The 23241-nt window shown below is 36.7% G+C and overlaps 1 protein-coding gene across 7 annotated transcripts in view; it reads left to right on the forward strand.

Annotated features, from left to right (window-relative positions):
- Positions 1–12940, forward strand: part of LOC115223894 (post-GPI attachment to proteins factor 6) — a 107256-nt gene extending 94316 nt beyond the window's left edge. For 2 of the 7 annotated variants that reach the window (XR_005003650.1, XM_029794615.2), the window contains one exon: positions 12610–12940. Coding sequence is in view for 6 of the 7 variants with exons in the window: in XM_029794615.2 (XP_029650475.1) it covers positions 12610–12680 (71 nt within the window). In the remaining variant the exon portion in view is untranslated. Of the gene's footprint in view, positions 1–7035; positions 7577–10349; positions 10913–12609 lie in introns of those variants that run through there. The other 5 variants (XM_036512812.1, XM_029794616.2, XM_036512811.1 and 2 more) reach the window with 5 other exon arrangements.
- The last annotated feature ends 10301 nt before the right edge of the window (positions 12941–23241 follow it).

Below are 23241 nucleotides of genomic sequence, written 5' to 3' on the forward strand. Positions count from 1 at the left end.
TGCATTGAATCAATGTAGATAAAGAAAGCTGGCTTTCTTTATTTGCATTGATTTGTGAATATACAATTGTAAATATATTAGTGCAGACATGTAAACATAATTTATTATATGCTGCAATTATGGTTACATGGAGAAGGCTGTGAAGTGGCTGAAATGCTAAGGATAAGAAGTGGTTAAATAAATACATTTGTCTTTCATAATCTTAACTCTTCATGAAGTAATCTCATTGATCAGATCTTTCAGATTTAAGCTGCATGAAACTCTGCATTATAGATTACTTTATAGCATGATAGCCAGGTCCATTAGAGGAGCTTTCTGTGATAACCACACAATTCTATGAATCCATATATTACACTACAAATTTATATGTATGTATGTGTATATATGTGTAGATACACACACACACACATTCATATATATATATTTGCCTATGCATATATATATATATCCCATTCTGTATGTGTGTAAAAGATTATAATGGCTGTATTTTTCAACTGATCCTGCTGAAATTTTACACATAGATAAAAGGCATCACAGTGGGTGCATCATTTAAATTTCATAACATAATCGTTGGTTTCAAAGTGAGATTTACCCTTTTTTAATCAAAATCTTGATAAAATATCTGATTTCAATAGCGCTTATTGGCTATCATTCTGCAAATCATGTATGAACGGCCGCTATGTTCATACAATCAGCATCAGAGCATTAATTGCATTAACCCTTTAGTATTTAAACTGGCCATATCCGGCCAAAATATTTAATCTGTTTTATGTTCAAACTGATCAGATCCAGGCCCTCACACCTACCCTACAATGTTATTCTGCATTAAGTAATTACACCATCAAGATCTTGAAGATATGAGATAATGCATGATTAATTCAAATCAATGGGAATCAATAAGCATTATGTTTGATAGAATAATCTGAACACTAAAGGGTTAAGCTTTCTAAGCAATTTCATGAAAGAACATATGTGATTGTGATAAAAATCGATATCATTCTAGAATGAACTGTACTTGAACACGTGCATCCAGACTTGTCATTCTCTATTTAATAAATAAGCTGACACAAAAGAGTAAGAAGACAAGGCAATTACTTTGAATAAATAAGAATGAAATAAAATATTAACTTTAAGGAATAATTGGTACTAATTGGCGATCAATCAACTGTGTGAATATTTTCTCACAACAAACTTCAATTGACAGTAGAAAATGACAAATTGATTGGTTATCGAATGTGGAAATTTGGGGGACAAATATCTAAAACTTCAGCTATCAGTTTCTTATATAGAACAAAAAATGAGCGGTATTTTTTGACTTTTGCGTGACTCACTTGATCTGACATGGACATGCCAGTTGTTTGTTCTTTAATTCCATTTCATGAAGAAAGAGTATTAGTATTAACATTTCAAATTATGAGTTGTTTTTATTGGTAAGCATAATGGAACACTAATTTGGCAAATTCTAATCATTTTTACGAATTTTACGGATCAAATTTATCGGTTATATTTTAAAATGCACTATTTGGTCAGTTCTGGTACCTTTTTCATCCACAAGGTTTGCTACTTTATCAGTCAACATCGCATATTGCCAAACCCTATATCCCATTTGAAGTTGTCCAGTTACATGGACTTTAAATTTATTTACAAAGAAGTTTCATTCTTCCAAGTTAATATAAGGTCATTTTAATGCTAACATCCTTTTTTTCCCCAAAGGAAGCCCGGTTTTGGCTGTCTTTCATTTTCAGAGAAGTCTTAGAAACTATTTCGATTTGCACATTCTTTTTATTGAATTTCTTACTTAAGTGTGATATTTCTTAGAAATACCCTTTACCTTCTGCTACCTGTCAGTACACTGGTGTTTGCATTGATCGTTTATATTTTATCATAATTGCACTTTTACTCAATAGAATATCGATTTTCTTGAAATATATTCTGTCCACATGTGCTTATAGATGTGAATGCTCATTCACAGCTGTCTGCATCCACATGCCATTTGGTGCTTACAATACCATTGTAAATAATTCTGCACTTTAGTGTTGTGGGAATTTTTTGTGTTGAAATACCATATTTAGCAACAAGGTAAATTTGATTTTTTTTTCAAAGATTCATCCAATTACAGATTTTTGATAGGATGCCTCAAAAAAGTAAGAGTTACATTATCAGAAAAACAAAAAAATGCTTCTGTTTTGCGTTCCTTGTGGGCCAGCAAAACAGAAGAACAATGCTTGCAATGCTACTTTGACTTCAACCACCAGAACATCACAGACAGCTCAACAAGCAGAACTCTGGCGTGCTTGCAATGCTGCCTCTAATTTGATCGCCAGATCATCACAGACATCTCAACAAGCAGAACTCTGGCGTGCTTGCAATGCTGCCTCTAATTTGATCGCCAGATCATCACAGACATCTCAACAAGCAGAACTCTGGCGTGCTTGCAACGCTGCCTCTAATTTGATCGCCAGATCATCACAGACATCTCAACAAGCGAACTCTGGCGTGCTTGCAACGCTGCCTCTAATTTGATCGCCAGATCATCACAGACATCTCAACAAGCAGAACTCTGGCGTGCTTGCAACGCTGCCTCTAATTTGATCACCAGATCATCACAGACATCTCAACAAGCAGAACTCTGGCGTGCTTGCAACGCTGCCTCTAATTTGATCACCAGATCATCACAGATACCTCAACTAGCAGAACTCTGGCGTGCTTGTAATGCTGCATCTAATTTGATCACCAGATCATCACAGACAGCTCAACTAGCAGATCTTCAGCATGCTCCCAATGCTGCTTCAACTGTAGTCGTCAGAGCATCACAGACAGAAGCGGAGTTACACTATTTTAGACTCCAGTCCTATCACGAACTTACATCATCCAACAGATGAGGGAAGGGTTTGCTAGTATATATATATATATTCTTTAATTCTTTCACTAGTTTCAGCTCAACAGTTGCAGCCATACTGGGGCACTGTCTTATATGTATATAAGTATATATAGTTGATGATGTTTGTTGAGAATGTTTTCCTATCTGTGAATAGAATTTTGAGGGTTTTGCCAAAGCAGAGTTTATAGAATTTCCCAATACCATTATAGGATTAGGCTTTAGCCATAATGGACCGTTTGATATCATAGTTAATGTTTTTTTACTTGAGTGAATGAATATGTTCTGCTAATATTAGAATAATTATAATATTAGAATAATACTCGTCTGAGCCTATGGTACAACTCCAGCAAAGTCATTAATTGGTTCATTAAGCTTACTAGCAAAATTAATATATCATTTCATCCAGTTTGACATAGACAGTTATTATTCTTTGATTTCATCAATTCTATTGAATAAGGCCCTGATTTTTGCAACAAAATTTTTTAAAATCTCTGATGGAGTAGTGCATACACTTATGAGTTTCCAGGGTAAATTATGGTGCCGTCTCACCTGAAACAATGAGCTTGACATTACAATGGCTCATCTGACTCTGTCCAAATTACAGACCTCATGGGGCTTTACCTTCAATATGAACTCCACAAATTCTTCCCAATTATCCAGATGACACTCTGCTTACTACAGTCAATCATTTCTCCTTGCCCTTCAAAAAATTAAGGAAGAAGTTACACAAGTTCTTCCAAAATTTTAACCTAACAATCTTCTTTGGAAAGGGAACCACTAAAGTCAGCTACCCAGACTTAACCCTAGATTTGAGTTCACAAGCATTTAGTCCCTATCATAAACTCAACAAAAACTTAAATTATGTCCATAGATCTTCTAACGATCCACTTTCAGTTAGGAACAGTATTGTTAAACCATATCCATTAGAATCTCTAATATTTCTGCTAACCAAAATATGTTCCAAAATCATGCCAAATACTACAACCAGCTCTTAAAAGAAGTGATTATGACCAAATTATAATCATACTGCAATAATGCCAAACTTAAACAGGCCACATTTACCAATAGTTTGACTACTTGAATTAACAGTTCTTTGGATTCATCTTCTAAACCCCACAACTCTAGAAATAGTTTGGTCACCCATAAACATAACAACCACCACTATAATGTTTGATTAAATAATAGGAAAGACAGATGAGGAGCTTGTGGTGAATCTCAGAATTTGGATCTTTCCACTGATACACCAAACCCTGGGACCATCTGTACGATTACAAATCTGGCACCCTGTTGGTTACTGTGATGTTGATGTGCACTCCAGTTGATCCATTCACTGGAACAGCCTGCTCATGAAATTACTGTGAACATGGCTGAGCACTCCAAAGATACATGTACCATTAATGTAGTTCTCAGAAAGACTGAGCATGAGATGGAATGTGACAAGGCTGGCATTTAGAATTGCAGGTACAACTCATTTTTGCCAGATGAGTGAACTGGAGTAATGTGAAATAAAGTGTCTTGCTCAAGGGAAGAACACCCCCCTCCAGGAATTGAACTCACAACCTTACAACCCTGAGTCAAATACCCCCTAATCACTGTCATGTGTCTTCACTGTACAATTACAAACAAACCAAGGAAATACCAAATATGTCGGTATAACCCTCCCTATGCTAACATGAATGAAAATTTCTAACTCAAAGGCCTTTAATAGTATGAGATAAAAATGTGTATGTATGTGTGTGTGTGTGTGTATATATATACATGTATAATATCATCATCATCATTTAATATCCATTTTCCATGCTGGCTTGGGTTGGGTGGTTCAACAGAAGCTAGCAAGCCAGACAGAGAGCTGCACCAGGTACCAATTGTCTGTTTTGGTAAGGTTTCTATGGTTGGATGCTCTTCCTAACGCAACCACATTCACCATGCTGTACTTGTTGGATACACATACATTTCATTTTGTCCAATTTTTCTTTTCTGTCTGTTCTTTCTGTGTTTGTCCTATCTGTCAGAATAAGAGTAAATGCTTGAAACATTAAAAACATTTCGCTCTCCTTTTCCCTTCTCCTGAACATCAAACCAATACCAGTTCTCTGTTTATTCTCACCTCCTCTCCATGTATTTTTTATCACCTTTGCCCCATGTATATATACAACAGTACATACATACATACATACATACATACATACATACATACATACATACATGTGTGTGTGTCTGTAAATAGATAGCTACTTGTGTATACATGTGTATCTAGGTTTCTCTCTCTATATGTGTATGTGTGTATATATATGTGTGTGTATATATATATATATATATATATATGAGTATGGTAAGCAATCAACTCTGAAGATGAAGTATATTTACAAAAAAAAAACCATATTTATTCATCATAAATTTCCATTTAACAGAAATTGTATTTATTTGAATTCATCTGCAAAATGACATTTGTTTTTAAGCAGAAATCACTCCTTGATAACAACTGATTGGTTCCTTTCAGACAGAATAAACAGAATTGTATTGTTTGCTTGTTGTCTTATTGGCAATAGATATGCATTTGTTTGTCTCTAAATACTTCTCCTTGGTTTATAGTTTGTATTAGAAAAATTTTGAAAAAAAGAAACACACACAAGAAAACACCCAATATTCTTTTATTTTAGATGGTCTTTTATGGCCAGTACTGATGCACTGTAATAGTACTATTTTAAATTTTGGGACTGTAAGAAGTGAAATGTTCATAAAATATAAATTCTAAATTCTTTCACTAACAGCTGTCCTGGATAACAAATTAGATGGGTGGCGAAATTATCACCAAACTAATTGACACGGCTCAAGTTTAAATTCATTTTGTATCATTTAGACCAGTGGTCCTCAACTGGGGTCCATATGATCTTTGAGTGGGGTCCACATAAAATTTTGTTGTTAAAATTTATGTACAATAAATTGGATTATTATTCTACACAACACAAAATATTTTAACAATTTTTTTAGTACAATTTCTTGTAACATTTAATTATAAAAATGTAACAGGATTTTTTTTTTTTTTGAAACATTGACCAGCTATGAGGGTCTAACTGATTAGAATAGGAATCAGAGGGGTCCATAAAAAAAAAATGCTTGAGAATCACTGATTTAGACACTTGTACATGTAGTGATATTTTTGCTTTTGAGAGATTGGAGTGGACTCAGTAGATGTTGAGAATGTGTAAAGTATTTAGTATAGTTGACTATTTTAGCAATATTGCTTATGGAGTAGGCATTCATGCTTATGAATCCCTTGAGCCCCTGTTGACACATTTGTAATACGGCATTGATTTACTTCCAGTCTATTTGAATGAAATTATTGGACGTTGAACTCAAGAGGATATTGCAATGTTGGTCACTGCCTTATCATGTGTAACTCTGACTTTCCAATTCACTTGTCTTTTGATAATGTTAAAAATATTTGAAATATATATATGTGTATATATATATATATATATATATATATATATATATATATAGTAGTAGTAGCAGAAAAGAGGAATTTCGATTATCCCCACTTGGTGAGTTGTAATGTCTATAAGAAATAAAAAAGGGAAAATATGCACACTTACATAGTTTTAATATAATTTTTAACATATCGACCGGTTTTGCTGTCGCTATTCATGAATAGCGATAGCGAAACCGGTCAATATATTAAAAATTATATTAAAACTATGTAAGTGTGCATATTTTCCTTTTTTAATTTCTTATATATATGCATGTATGTATGTGCGTGTATATTTGTTTGTGTATGTTTCCTTACACAGACACATGTATATGTACATATAAATATGTGTATATAAAACCCTTGATACATAATTCAAAGTGCTCAATACATGAAGGAAGAGCAATAAAAACACACATAGACACTCACTCCTATGCACCTAAATTCTAAAGAGATGTATTATTTTGTAGCAAGGAATCTTTTCTTCGCTGATAAATTCTACACCAGAAATTTTTTTCACTATAGATCTAAGGTAGGATTTGAGTTTCTCCCTTTATGAAACTGCCAATGAGAAAGAGAGCGCGAGAGAGAGAGAGAGAGAGGGAGGGAAGTTGCTTTTGTTTAATGTTTGTTACCAAATTTATATTTGACAACATTAATATTTATTTTTTGCTATTTTTTTTTTTTTTTTTTCTGACATGGTACTTTTGCTCTCTCCCATTTGATGCTGTGCGAAAATGTTGTCGCAGATGTTGGTGATTGAATTGTGTAGTCTGCCTCATTGCGCTTCATGTGAGTTACTTACACAACTGCCTATGATTTTTCTAGCAAGAAACAGCATAACTGCAGAAGAAACCAACAAGGGTTTGACAGATAATTCTTGAACAATTAAAAGAAGTCTGCTGCTCAACAATGCTGCACCAAAATTTTGCACCAATATACTGCAGTTTCCTTGTTTGTTTTTTTCCTCGATCTCATCTTTTCCCCATCTGTCCTCTTCTTTCTATTCTTGCTTCAGCTTGCTAATCCAGAGCATTGGAATCTGGTTGTCAGCCTTTCACAAAATCTCCGTGTTTCAACATGCTTACCTTCTAGTTTGATCCATTTCGTCTCCTTAGAGAGTCTGTTTTGTTCTCCCTGTGCCTCAACACTTTCTTTGCCTTTTCTAGGTAACCTCCATTGCATCTATATCAAATATTGAGAATAAAAGTTCCTTAAATAAATAAGGCTTTGTTTTGCTAAGTGATTTAATTTTTTGTTCATTATTGAAGTGTTAATTTTATTTTTGTCTCCATATCAATGTATGTGCTGGGTTGCTGTATTCCAAATGGATTCCCCTGATGGATCTCTACTATGATGTTTGTACTGGTGGTAGGTTTATATACTCTTGATGGGTTATACATCAAAGGGTCTTATTTTTTTTTTTTTTTTTTTACAGTATTAACTTCATGATAGCTTCAACTATTGAATATTTGCGCAGAATTTAACCCTTTAGCATTCCGATTACTCTGTCAAATACGATGCCTATTCATTAATACTGTTTTGAGTTACCCATGCATTGTAGCTTGTAGCTTCAAGATTTCGATGATGTAATTGTTTGTTTTAGAATGACATTATAGGATTAGTGTGAGAGGCCAGATCTTGCCAGTTTGAACATAAAACAGTAGAATATTTGAGCCTGATTTGGCTAGTTTAAATGCTAAAGGGTTAATAATCTTTTGACCATAAATGTTTGTGAATGTAATAACTGTTATTGTTGTTGAGTTTGTCAGCTCTGCTTGAGAATGGTTGTGTGTCCAATCTGTAACAGTTTTCTCATCTTTATAGTATAAGTGAAGGCATATGGCTCAGTGGTTAGAGTGCCTGGCTCGCAATCCTGAGGTAATGAGTTCGATTCCCAGGCCAGGCTGTGTGTTGTGTTCTTCAGCAAGTCACTTTATTTCATGTTGCTCCAGTCACTCAGCTGTAGAAATGAGTTGCGACATCACTGGTGCCAAACTGTATCAACCTTTGTTTTTCGCTTGGATAACATCAGTGTGCAGAGAGAAGAGGCTGGTATGCATGGGCGACTGTGGGTTTCCATAAACAACTTTGCCCGGACTTGTGCCTCAGAGGGTAACTCTCTAGGTGCAACTCCAGGGTCATTCATGACAGAAGTGGGTATCTTTACCTTTTACCTTATTATGTTGGATATGCTGTTTCCAAACTGGGGTTGTATTTTGTTATGAATACATTGCCAAAAATTTTGAACTAAAATTGTATTATGCTTCATCTTTATAAAAAAAAAAGAGTTTATTAAAAGGAATTTGGCTACTATATTGAAGATGTAGTGTAGTTACAGAGGAATTGTCTTAAATAATGGCTGTTAGTCTTTGAGACTGTGTAGTAAACTTTTTGAGGCTCTGCTCAGTTTTACTATCTGAATTGTTTTTGGCAAACAGTTCAGTGTTTCTATGAAAATATTCTGTGAACTAATATAACCAGCAATTCTCCTAATTGAACATTCAGCCATTCTGTTGTTCTACTACTCCCTTTTGTTTTACTACATTTAATAAAATCTCTTCAATTTCTTTCACAGCTTTTTCCTATGCTTCCAAACTATTTCATTATCTCATTTTGCCCTTACCTCTCTGATTAACCCTTTTGTTACTGTATATATTTTGAGATGCTCTGTGTTTCTTTCAATTAATTTAAAATATAACAAAGAATTTAGGAAAATAACTTAGTTATCATTAAGCTAGTGTTAGGAACATAAATTGTGACTAAGGTTTGATGGAAGATTTTGATACCAAAACTTATGAAAAGAAGACATTTGTAAAATTTTGTTGTTAAAATTTATGTACAATAAATTGGATTATTATTCTACACAACACAAAATATTTTAACATTTTTTTTTAGTACAATATCTTATAACATTTAATTATAAAAATGTAACAGGATTTTTTTTTTGAAACATTGACCAGCTATGAGGGTCTAACTGATTAGAATAGGAATCAGAGGGGTCCATAAATAAAAAAAAATGCTTGAGAATCACTGATTTAGACACTTGTACATGTAGTGATATTTTTGTTTTTGGGAGAGATTGGAGTGGACTCAGTAGATGTTGAGAATGTGTAAAGTATTTAGTATAGTCGACTATTTTAGCAATATTGCTTATGGAGTAAGCATTCATGTTTATGAATTCCTTGAGCCCCTGTTGACACTTTTAGAATTCTGTATTGATTTACTTCCAGTCTATTTGAATGAAATTGTTTGTTGGACGTTGAACTCAAGAGGATATTGCAATGTTGGTCACTGCCTTATCATGTGTAACTCTGACTTTCCAATTCACTTGTCTTTTGATAATGTTAAAAATATTTGAAATATATATATGTGTATATATATATATATATATATATATATATAGTAGTAGTAGCAGAAAAGAAGAATTTCGATTATCCCCACTTGGTGAGTTGTAATGTATATAAGAAATTAAAAAAAGGAAAATACGCACTTTTAATATAATTTTTATATAACGACCAGTTTTGCTATTGCTATTCATGAATAGTGATAGCGAAACCGGTTGATATATTAAAAATTATATTAAGACTATGTAAGTGTGCGTATTTTCCTTTCTTAATTTCTTATATATATATATATGCATGTATGTATGTGCGTGTATGTTTGTTTGTGTATGTTTCTTTACACAGACACATAATTCAAAGTGCTCAATACATGAAGGCAGAGCAATACAAACACACATAGACACTCACTCCTATGCACCTAAATACTAGAGAGATGCATTATTTCATAGCAAGGAATCTTTTCTTTGCTGATAAATTCTACACCAGAAATTTTTTTTTTTACTATAGATCTAAGGTAGGATCTGAGTTTCTCCCTTTATAAAACTGCCAATGAGAGAGAGAGAGGGGGAGGGAAGTTGCCTTTGTTTAATGTTTGTTACCAAATTTATATTTGACAACATTAATATTTCTTTTTTGCTTTTTTTTTATTTTTTAGTTTTTTTTCTGGCATGGTACTTATGCTCTCTCCTATTTGATGCTGTGCGAAAATGTTGTCGCAGATGTTGGTGATTGAATTGTGTAGTCTGCCTCATTGTGCTTCATGTGAGTTACTTACACAACGGCCTATGATTTTTCTAGCAAGAAACAGCATAACTGCAGAAGAAACCAACAAGGGTTTGGCAGATAATTCTTGAACAATTAAAAGAAGTCTGCTGCTCAACAGTGCTGCACCAAAATTTTGCACCAATATACTGCAGTTTCCTTGTTTGTTTTTTTCCTCGATCTCATCTTTTCCCCATCTGTCCTCTTCTTTCTATTCTTGCTTCAGCTTGCTAATCCAGAGCATTGGAATCTGGTTGTCAGCCTTTCACAAAATCTCCGTGTTTCAACATGCTTACCTTCTAGTTTGATCCATTTCGTCTCCTTAGAGAGTCTGTTTTGTTCTCCCTGTGCCTCAACACTTTCTCTGCCTTTTCTAGGTAACCTCCATTGCATCTATATCAAATATTGAGAATAAAAGTTCCTTAAATAAATAAGGCTTTGTTTTGCTAAGTGCTTCAATTTTTTGTTCATTATTGAAGTGTTAACTTATTTTTGTCTCCATATCAATGTATGTGCTGGGTTGCTGTATTCCAAATGGATTACCCTGATGGATCTCTACTATGATGTTTGTACTGGTGGTAGGTTTATATACTCTTGATGGGTTATATATCAAAGGGTCTTATTTTTGTTTTTTTTTTTGTTTTTTTGCAGTTTTAACTTCATGATAGCTTCAACTATTGAATATTTGTGCAGAATTTAACCCTTTAGCATTCAGATTACTCTGTCAAATATGATGCCTATTCATTAATACTGTTTTGAGTTACCCATGCATTGTAGCTCGTAGCTTCAAGATTTCGATGATGTTGTAATTGTTTGTTTTAGAATGACATTATAGGATTAGTGTGAGAGGCCAGATCTTGCCAGTTTGAACATAAAACAGTAGAATATTTGAGCCTGATTTGGCTAGTTTAAATGCTAAAGGGTTAATAATCTTTTGACCATAAATGTTTGTGAATGTAATAACTGTTGTTGTTGTTGAGTTTGTCAGCTCTGCTTGAGAATGTCTATAACACAAAGCATAATGGTTGTGTGTCCAATCTGTAACTGTTTTGTCATCTTTATGGTATAAGTGAAGGCATATGGCTGATCACGAGCAGAAGTAGTGGGGAGCATCATAGCCATGTGTTGAGAGGGATTCTTTGGGGTTTGAATAATTCACCTCTGGAAACATGGGTGGTTCTTTCAACATCCTTAAACAACCCTTATTCAGGGACCTTTTGAGCGGGATGGGCTACTCAACCTGAAGAAAATTCTTACTGGGCCCCACCTGCAAGGTCATGTGCTGTTTATCTTGATATGAGATCACCATGTCGCGCACATATGGTTGTGATGCATGTGCCTGGTGTACCCTTATCAGACGGGTAGTCATGATGGGTATATTGGGCTTCGTATATTTTACCCCAGTGTCACTTTGATGGCATGAACTGCTCTCTCACTCAATAATAATAATAATATTGATAATATTAATAATAATAATATAAATAATAATAATATTAAAAATAATAATAATATTAATATTAATAATGATAATAATAATATTAATCATCATCGTTTAGCCTCCGCTTTCCATGCTGGCATGGGTTGGACGGTGCAACTGGGGTCTGGGAAGCCATTAATAATAATAATATTAATGATAATAATAATAATAATCCTTTTTACTATAGACACAAAACCTGAAATTTTAGGGGAGGGGAAAGTCGATCACATCAACCCCAGCCTTCAACTGGTACTTAATTCATTGACCCTGAAAGGGCAACTTATAATGTTGGAAAAGAACACATTGGAAAATACAGACTTTCGTGTTCTGTGCCTGGGGAAAAGAGAGGATGGTCCTGGTTGGACTGCCTTTGATTATAGATAGGTATGCTTGATTGACAACAATGCTAGTTGTCTCGTTCTATAATTTATTAATTGCCTCACGTAAGTTCCACGTACCTTTCTTTTAATCATTTTAAATCATAAGAAAAAATAAAATTTTCCTCAACCATCTAATGAATTATTCACGATTGTTGTTGCAGAATTGCCATTGCATTGTTGTTGTTCTTGTTGTTGTTGTACCCATTGTTGTTGTAGCTGTTGTTGTTGTTGTTGTTGCCGTTGTTGTTGTTGTTGTTGTTGCTAGATGCTGATAAATGGTCCGTTCTGTTTACCAGAGCAGTATTGTACAGTTTCCAACACGAGCGACCCACAAGATCAAAATACTCTTGTTATTGCTGTTGGATGAAACATGCCTGGCTTTTCTCCACGCTGAACACCTTGTGCTCCTGTAAATGGACCATCCGCAAGATCCTTCCGCCACCCATTTCCGGAACTTTGAGGAATGGTCATGCTACTGCCGGCTGCTGCCTCTTATATTTTCTTTTGTTTTCTTCTTTTCTTTTTTTTTTTTACTTTTCTGTTTACTTAAATATATAAACCTAATATATTGAAACCTTCTCGAAAACTATTGTTTTTATTTAATAAAAACAGTTTTATGTATTTTAACCATTATCTTTTTATGTTAACAATCCTTGGCTCCTCCTCCTCCTCCTCTGACTCCCCTCCCCCGCTTCCTCCTCTGGCTCCACCTCCCCTCTTCCCCCTCTGGCTCCTCCTCCCCTCTTCCTCCTCTGGCTCCTCCTCATCATCGTCCTCCTCCTCCGACACCCCCTCCTCTGGCTCACCTCCTCTTCTTCCTCCTCCTCCCCTTCCCCCTCTGATTCCCCCCTTCCCCCCTCCTCATCCCACACCACCTCTCCTCTCCCCTCATCTCACGTGCTGAACTTGTTTTGGCGATTTTTTGGTGGGGTATACATCATCATCATCATTGTTCGACCGCGGTCGAGACAATGGAATTTACCATGCTACGCCAGACTTTACGGTCCATCATAGCATTACGGAGGTCCTGTTGCTGGATGCCTGTATCCCTGGAGATTACATCAGGGTAGGAGAGTGTGTGCCCTCTGGTATTGCAAGTAGATGGCTTCCAGAGGAGAAAAGTAGAAATTGCCTCGTTTTCAGCTCTACAACAATGTCCAGCAAACTGGACTCTCCTACCTTTCACAAGAGATGACACGGGTGGTAGTTTCCCATATATTTGCATTTTGGTTGGATGACGCTTCCACGAGAGATTTTGAGCTCTCATAAGGAAGCGAGTGTAGGTTCCATCCAACCGCTTCTCAAGCTTCTTTGATAACGTCCAGGTTTCTGGGCCACATACACACACATGTAGAAATATACTCATACAGATAGAGTGAGTGAGAGAGATTACTATTTATTTATGGAATCCAGTTGACATAAATACTCACCCTTTTTTCATACATCATCATCATCATCAACATTTAACATCTGCTTTCCATGTTGGCACGGGTTCAATGGCTTGACAGGAACCGGCAAGGCCAGGGACCACACCAGGTGCCATAGTCTGTTTTGGCTTGGTTTCTACTGCCAGATGCCCTTCCTAATTCCAACCTCTCTACAAAGTGTACTGGGTGCTTTTTACATGGCACCAGCTCCCATACCAATGCTTTTTATATGTATTTCTTTATTGCCCACAAGGGGCTAAACATAGAGGGGGCAAACAAGGACAGACAAATTGATTAAGTCGATTATATCGACCCCAGTGCGTAACTGGTACTTATTTAATCGACCCCGAAAGGATGAAAGACAAAGTCGACCTCGGCGGAATTTGAACTCAGAACGTAGCGGCAGACGAAATACTGCTAAGCATTTCGCCCGGCGTGCTAACGATTCTGCCAGCTCACCGCCTTATATAATGCTTTTTATATGGAATGCTCACACACACACACATAAACAGAGAAGAAGAGAGAAAAATGTTGAATTGTATTAAATGACCCTGAATTGCTACAAACATGTCCCCTCTTAATATACATATAAGGAAAATGCATATGCATAAATAGAATGAGGGAAAGTCTGTGATCAACTAGAATAAGAACTAAATTTTCATGGGGCCAAAATGTCTCAAGAAAAATATATAATGCCAAGTAAATCAACATTGAGGAGGAAGCACTCCGTCGGTTACGACGACGAGGGTTCCGGTTGATCCGAATCAACGGAACAGCCTGCTCGTGAAATTAACGTGTAAGTGGCTGAGCACTCCACAGACACGTGCACCCTTAACGTAGTTCTCGGGGATATTCAGCGTGACAAGGCCGGCCCTTTGAAATACAGGTACAACAGAAACAGGAAGAAAGAGTGAGAGAAAGTTGTGGTGAAAGAGTACAGCAGGGATCACCACCATCCCCTGCCGGAGCCCTGTGGAGCTTTAGGTGTTTTCGCTCAATAAACACTCACAACGCCCGGTCTGGGAATCGAAACCGCGATCCTATGACCGCGAGTCTGCTGCCCTAACCACTGGGCCATTGCGCCTCCACAAATCAACATTGAATCAGTGATGTCAATGGGTAGGGCCAAAATGTCTCATATATACATGGTGGCTGCCCCCTCGTTATCGAGTATGGCCATTGCATGAAGCTTAATCAATGTTGTTATCGTGCAATGCCTGTGCAAGAAGATTTTTTTTAAAGTGAAGAAAGGCTGTGCACTGAGTCAATCCCACTCACTAAGCAACAGCAGCCATAATCCGAAAAGAAGAACAAGTCAACATCATCGGTGACCACTGAGCTGCAGGGTTTATGTCGGAGTTATCCCAGTTACCTGAGTTACCTTCTCCTAGAAGGATGCCCTAACAAAGGCTAGGAGACCTTCACTCCCAATGGTTTAACCGCGCGATCGGGTATTCAGTCCGATTATTTCTATGTCCCCGCGCATGATACAGCCTTAAGACATTTATTGGATGGCCGTTGACTCTCAAGAGTTCCTCCGACCCGACCATGCAACAGGTTGTACTGGGTTACATGTTACCAGTAGCACTCAAAAGTGACCTGACATACATATATACATACACACACACACACACACACACACACACATTTCTTACTGAAGAAACTGGAAGATTTTGAGCTGTGGTTCTCAATCAGAATCCACATGACCCCTGAGGGCCCATGCTGCCAAACTAGTAAATTGGGGATTCACAGTGTTATTTTAAAGGTCCATGAAAAGTTTTGGTTTCAATGTGTGTATTGCAAGAAATAGCTTGGTTTCTTTCTCTGACATTTTACATAATTCAACCTACGCAAGTGAAAGAGGGAATAGCACAATAGGAAATTTGAGAAAAAGTATCGGTAAAATTAGTTTTTAAACATCGAATGGCTAAGGGTTTCACCTGAATGAAATAGCAAACAAAGGGGTCCATAGGTAAAAAATGGTTGAGAACCACTGATTTAGGGAAACAAAACCTTGAATGAAGAGGGCTCAGAGTAAACTTAGTGGGGATTAAAATTTTTATAAGAAGGAAAGAAGACAGGACTCTGATAGCATCAGGGGAAATGACCATGCTCACTCTGTAGGGGAAAAAAAGGGTTGAAACTCCTTACAGTATACTCTGCATGATCTGTGGGTAAACAGGAGATGTAGTGGAATAAAAAACAGTCTGTCCATAGATTGAAACTTTACCTCTATAATAATAATAATAATAATAATGATGATGAAATTATTGTATACAGTGCTCAGGTGCACCACAACTCGTCAGAAAGTGCGTATAAAGTGTATGCAGTAATGTACAAATGTCTGGAAAGCAAACAATGTATGAGTCAGATACATGCTTGTGTGTGTATGGAGGGGAGAAAATCAGGTGTAGTGTTGGCGAATCTCAGGAAGCATGGAAGTTTTGAAGGATGCAGTGCTCCGACAACTAACAACTGATGCCGGCAGTTTGTTCCATGCTTCAGCAACACTGAGCGTGAAAAAATGTTTCCGAAAGTCATGGGAGCTGTGCTGTTTTCTGACTTTGTAAATATGTCCACGGGTGTTAGACAGATGGAGTTTGAAAAGGTGCTCAGAGTTATTGTTTGTAAGATGGTTAATAATTTTATGGGTGTCTGCCAAGTCAGCTGCCAGACGTTGAAGCTTCAATGTATCCATGCCCAGGGAAGTAAGGCGTTCAGAATATGGCAAATGCCCGATGGAGGGTATGTGTTTGGTTGCACGTCGCTGAACGGCTTCCAGACGATTAATATCCTGGGCAAGATAGGGGTTCCAGACCGGTGAAGCAAATTCCAGGTGAGGTCTTACCATAGCTATATAAAGCCGCAGCTAGATAGCCGGAGAGCGGCTCACGTCCATAGCAAAGTATGATGGATATCAGAATTCTCTCTCTACTATGCATGACAGTGTAATGTGAACTTCCAGCTGTGTACGAGTGTAGGTCAGTAGTTTTCAACCAGGGCGCATATAAGATTTTGTTGTTAGAATTTATCTGCAATAAATTGCTTATACTTCTACAATACACAATATATTTTAACAATTTTTAAAAAATAAAATTCTTAATATTTAATTATAAAACTACAATATGATTTTTTTTTAAACACCGAATGGCTGGGAGGGTCCATTTGAGTAAAATAGGAATCAAAGGACTTTATGAATAAAAAATGCTTGGGAAACACGAGCGTAGACTATGATGCTAAGGGGCATAACTTTGTTTATTATCTCCCTTAGATCAGCCAGTTAAGTAATCACTTCTGAAATTCTTTCAAATTATTGAAGTTTAAATTATATTGTGTATGTTTTAGAGTGGTGAATCCATGAATCTCATAGATTTCACTGAGAATGGCAAATATGATATCTTCAAAATGGATATTTAGAATTATTTGGTTAAAGAATTATTTTGTTTTAACAGAAGGGTGAGAAGATGCTAGTATAAGTGTACTATAGATGAACATTAAATTAATTCTTGGAAAGGTCAAAAACTCCCAAAATCCAGCTCCCTAATCAGGGCAAAAATAATTCCACAGTACAACAGTTGGCAATAAGAATAGTATAGCTCGAGGATGTAATAAAAAGATAAAAGATGGACAAACACGTATATACAGTGTTATATTGTTTTACAAAAGATGTTATCTAGCATCTTTTTTGTTTGGACAGCAGTTTTTTCTAGCGGTGTCATATGAAATTGTCACCCATAATTATGACCCTAGTATCGATCTATTGCATTTCAATTTGTTTTAGAGTTAGGGGTGGGGGGAAGGGTATCTTTTTTCTTCAGAAATGTAAATAAACCCAATCTGTTTCTTAAACGAGGGACATATTCATACGGCACAGAATGTTTTCACCTCAATAGATGTCATTGATTGGTCGACATTGCAGAAATTGAAGAAAAAAAATATCTTACAAACTATAGAATTTTCTCAATAAAGCCAAGAGAAAAAGATGTTTTATAAACACATTCTACCAGTATACGAAGTTTAAAAGTGTTTAGTTACGTGGAAATTATTTTAAAAAACTGCAGTTCAAACCAAAAAGATCCGTTATCTAAACATAACCATAAAGATAGCAATAATACTCCAGGATAGTTCTCTATGACTTTTGCAAAGATTTGCGTACCTGTTTGCATAATATACATCATTGCGTTGTCGTTTTTCTAGAGAATAAAGGTCGAGCGTCTTCAGCCTTCACATCACATTTTCTTCTTGCCTTTTTCTGATTTTTTTCCTACTTGTATTTCACATGAATGTTTTTTCTTCAGGCACAGAACTTTCTCTAGATTTTCCTCTGGCTCAAACAATGTTGCAACATATATGCATGCATATATTCAAGACCACACATGTACCCTTGTACCTGTATATTCAGTGATTATTTCCAGATCTGTGACAACCAGAAGCTCTCATTCCCAACACTGTGTCTGTTGGATGTTGCAACTGGTGCTAGTTCACACTGCATTAATTCACTTTTCATATGCATTCAAATTTGACACACAGACTATGCTGACTAAACTCATTAACACCGCTTACCATAATAAAGAAAGCTGCCTATTAACTAATTTGAAGTACTAAAAGAAAACAATTATTAAAGTTTACACTGTCTAGAAAATTTTTATAAATTTCAATTTTAATATATTTGAAAAAAATTAAAGTGTAGTTTACAAGGTTCTTTTATTATTAGAAATTTCAACAACGTGATTCAATCACAAAACTAATTTTTATTCACTGCAACATAGTTATCTTGCTGCAAGATAGCATTTTTGATATCTCTATATTTCTTCTGGAAATATAAAGTTTGCCTAAATATTTGAAATGATACCTTCTACTGACATATCAGTAAGAATATTTCTCCAAATTATAAATGTATTTCAGCATCAGCCAAATTATGTTGATTCCAGTGTTCTTTCATATTTGTTGGATGTTGTTGCAGAAATTGAGAACTGAATAAGAAAAGTGGTTTTAATTTCCTTTCATCAACTGTACCAAATAAAATCTAAGCTTATTTTCTTTCAGCTAAAGTATTTGATCATTGTACTCAATGTTTTAAAAAAGAACCATTTTAGATGCAGGTGTGGGTGTGGGGTAAGAAGCTTGCTTCCAAACCACATGACTCCGGGTTCAGTTTGAATGCATGGCATCTTGGGCCAGTGTCTTCTTCTATAGCCTCAGGCTGACAAAAGCTTTGCGAGTTGATTTGGTAGACGGAAGCTGAAAGGAACCTGTTGTGTATATGTATGTATATATATGTGTGTATGTGTGTGTGTGTGTGGCTTTGTGTTTGTTTTTGTTCTCCGCCACTGCTTGACAACCGGGGTTGGTGTGTTTGCATCCCTGAGTGTTGGCTGCGGGGTCGCTCTGAAAATCTCTATCTGCGACGATTTCATCTCAATCGAATGAGAGGGGCTTTCTCCATCCGGGTTGCGGATCCGTGGAATAAGCTACCGGATGAGATAGTGAAGATGCCGACGACTGCTCGGTTCAAAGTTTCTCTTGACCAGAAATGGCCTGAACTCTTTGCATGAACACCCTCCCTGTACATAACTCCATGTCCCCCTACATGGCCTTGCTTTTTGCTTTTTGAGCAAAAAAATTAACTTAACTTAATTTAACTTAACATAGTGGTTCAGCAAATGAGATTAATAGAATAAAAATTAGGCTTAAGAAAAGAAAAAATAAATCAAGGCACGATTCATTTGACTGAAAATTCTTCAAGATTGTGCCTCAGCATGGCCACAGTCAAATGACTGAGACAAGTAAAAGATGAAAGATAGGCAACTGTTATGGTACATGATAAGAACTAAAGTTAATTCCTTTGCTGAGACTGCCACTGTTCGTGTTACTGTAGGTCTTATGCTGAATTGGAATAAAAGAAATTAATTTTCTATTTCTGTACATCTATAATTGTGTGTTTATATAGGTTGTTAATAGGCATATGAGCGGCTGTGTGGTAAGTAGCTTGCTTACTAACCACATGGTTCTGGGTTCAGTCCCACTGCGTGGCACCTTGGGCAAGTGTCTTCTACTATAGCCTTGGGCTGACCAAAGCCTTGTGAGTGGATTTGGTAGATGGAAACTGAAAGAAGCCCATTGTATATATGTATATATATATATATATATACACACACATACATGTATATATATATATATATATATATATATATATATATATATATATATATATATATTATATATATACTTAGTGGTTCATCAAAAGAGACCGATAGAATAAGTACTAGGCTTACAAAGAATAAGTCCTGGGGTCAATTGATTCGACTAAAAAGAATTCTCCAAGGCAGTTCCCCAGCATGGCCATAGTCTAATGACTGAAACAAGTAAGTGTTTGTTCCTTCTCGAGCCATGCCTGGCTCATAAGGGCTGGTTTCCCGGTTTCCTTGGCGCATAGGTTCCCCACCTGGATGGGACGCTGGTCCGTCGCAGGTGAGCTGCAAGATGCAGGAGGAAAGAGTGAGAGAAAGTTGTGGCGAAAGAGTCAGCAGAAGTTCACCATTACCTTCTGCCAGAGCCATGTGGAGCTTAGGTGTTACACTCATAAACACACACATCGCCCGGTCTGAGATTCGAACCCGCAATCCCTCGACCGTGAGTCCGCTGCTCTAACCACTAGGCCATGTGCCTCCACGAAACAAGTAAATAAAAAAAAAAAAAAATTTATATATAAATCAGCAGAAAAGTAATAATTTCATAAGCAAAAAAGTTAATTCTAAAATCTCTCTAAGAGATGAACACAATAGTTGTACTAGCAAGTAATGTTCATAACCACTTCAACATGACTGTTCCATTTGAACGAACTTTACTGTGTTTTTTAACCCTAAGAGGACTTCTCCTCTAGCTGGTTAACGATGCACACTTGCATTCGATATATTGCGAGTAGGGTGGCAAACCCCTACCACCTTCTAGCGATGGGACCAGCCTAGAAGTCTGGTTTTTGGGCTATTTCATATGTATTTGAACCTACAATAAAGTTTTCAGTATGATTTTTTTTTCAGTTCAAATAAGGTGTGCAAGATGGTTCACTGCCATGCAAAGGTACAAAATCTGATATGTATATCTCTCTCTATATATAAACGGCAGTTTGTCTGTGCGTGTTTCTGTGTGTCTGTTTGCTTGTACCCTCACCCTGACCACGGCTTTCAACCGATTCTGATGAAACTTGACACACACATAGCCCAATGTCATAATTCAAAACTAACGCAACGAAAATTTTGAAAAGTTCCCCCAGTTCTGAAAAAAATCGATAAATTCGACATGGGGTCGACAATGAGAAACACAAACCACAAACTGTCTAGGGGACGCAACTCCACCTTTTTTAAATCTCAAAAAAAAATTTACCATCATTTTTTTCCATTTTTTTGCTATTTTTTGGCTATAACTCTCTAAAAATGCTTTATAGTTATTTCCCTTACAAACCTGAGCAACGCCGGGCGATACTGCTAGTATACAATAAACTGAGGACTTTTAAGTGGCTAACATAAGTCAACATAATACCTAATTACTTTAAAGACAGCATTAAATTTTAATGCTATCCTCAAGTGCTTTGTATTATCATAAATTTATTTACAGAGTAAGTGTATACTATTAAATAAAGGATATGAAAGAAAATTAGATGTAACATATCAGAAAAACTACAGAAATTAAGAATCGTCGTTTAACGCCTGCTTTCCATGCTGGCATGGGCTGGACTATTTGACTGAGGACTGGCAAACCAGATGGCTGCACCAGTCTCCAATCTGATCTGGCAGAGTTTCTACAACTGGATGCCCTTCCTAATGCCAACCACTCTGATAGTGTAGTGGGTACTTTTATGTGCCACCGGCACGAGGGCCAGTCAGGCAGTACTGGCAACACCCACTCTCAAATAGTGCTTTTTTAAGTGTCACCTGCACAGGAGCCAGTCCAGCAACACTGGCAACGACCTTGCTCGAATGTTTTTTCACGTGCCACCAGCACAAGTGCCAGTAAGGTGACGCTGGTAACAATCATGCTTGAATGGTGCTTTTTACGTGCCACCAGCATGGAAGCCAGTTAGCTGTTCTGGCAACGATCACACTCAGATGGTGCTCTTAGTGCTCCACTAACACAGATGCCAGTCATCGAATTTGATTTCGATTTCACTTGCCTCAACAGGTCTTCACAAGCAGAGTTTAGTGTCCAATAATCATGTGTGTAAATATAACTTAACCCTTTTGATACCCATCTGCCTGAGACTGTCCCATGTTCGATGAAATAAACTTACCATTCTATAGTGCTTTAAATTATAATCTTCCATCAAAATTTTATCCTAATTTGTCCCAGATCCCAGCTTAATGATGAGAAAGTTATGTTACTAATTTTTTTCTTATTTTCAAAATTAATTCAAACAAAGACAGCATATGTTAACAGAAATATAGTAACAAAAGGGTTAACAACTAGCAGAAAATCACTTGGAGATGGTATTTCAGCTATTTTCAATAAAAAACACAGACCATGCTTTCTGCACTGTTTTCTTTCAGCTGTTTATTATTGTCCATCTATATGATCTCCCCCTGGTCACAGTGTACGCAGAAAAGGTTCAAACACATCAAGCTTGTTGTATTCACTTTATCCTCAACAATTATCTCTGACCACAGGGCTAGAAACACTTGGCCTTTGCACTTCCTTTTCAGTTCCTGCATAAACTGCACACACAACAAGTGTTCCTGTTATACTATGAATTGAGATTTAAAAAATCTGGTTTCTTTTTGTTCATGGATTTTTTTTCGTTTTGAAAGTTAAGGCAGAGATTTGCTACAAATAAAATCAGAATACAAATGTAGCATGCTCTGCTACTGAGGCTAATGGATTCTACAGAGAAATGGCAAATAAAGAATGAATACGAAAACTTTGATATAGTTTTCAAAGTTTACAAGAAAAGATGAACATTGAAAGGTAGATGTGATGCCAAATCTTAGATAACAGGTGAGAGAGAATCTGAACAGCTTTACACAGGAATGTGCAATAGGTGTGTGTGTTGAGGGGAACCTGTGGAAGAGGTAGACCCAGGAAGACCTGGGATGAGGTGGTGAAGCACAACCATCGAACATTGGGCCTCACTGAGGCAATGACAAGTGACAAAGACCTTTGAAGATATGCTGTGCTTGAGAAGACCCGGCAAGCCAAACGAGACCATAACCAGCGCATTTAAGAGTACCCTTCAATCATTGGACAATAAACTATGCTTGCGAAGACCTGTTGAGGCAAATGAAATTGCTGTCATGGCTGATGACAGTACCGCCTGATTGGCAACCTTGCCAGTGGAACATTATAAGCACCATTCGAGTGTGATCATTGCCAGGGCTGCTGACTGGCTCCTGTGCTGGTGGCACATAAAAAAAAACCGCACCATTCGAGCATGGTCATTGCCAGTGCTGCCGGACTGGCTCCTGTGCAGGTGGCATGTAAAATGCACCATTTGAGCGTGGCCGATGCCAG

The sequence above is a fragment of the Octopus sinensis genome, linkage group LG24, assembly GCF_006345805.1.
Source record: "Octopus sinensis linkage group LG24, ASM634580v1, whole genome shotgun sequence".
In the NCBI taxonomy this organism is placed as follows: domain Eukaryota; kingdom Metazoa; phylum Mollusca; class Cephalopoda; order Octopoda; family Octopodidae; genus Octopus; species Octopus sinensis.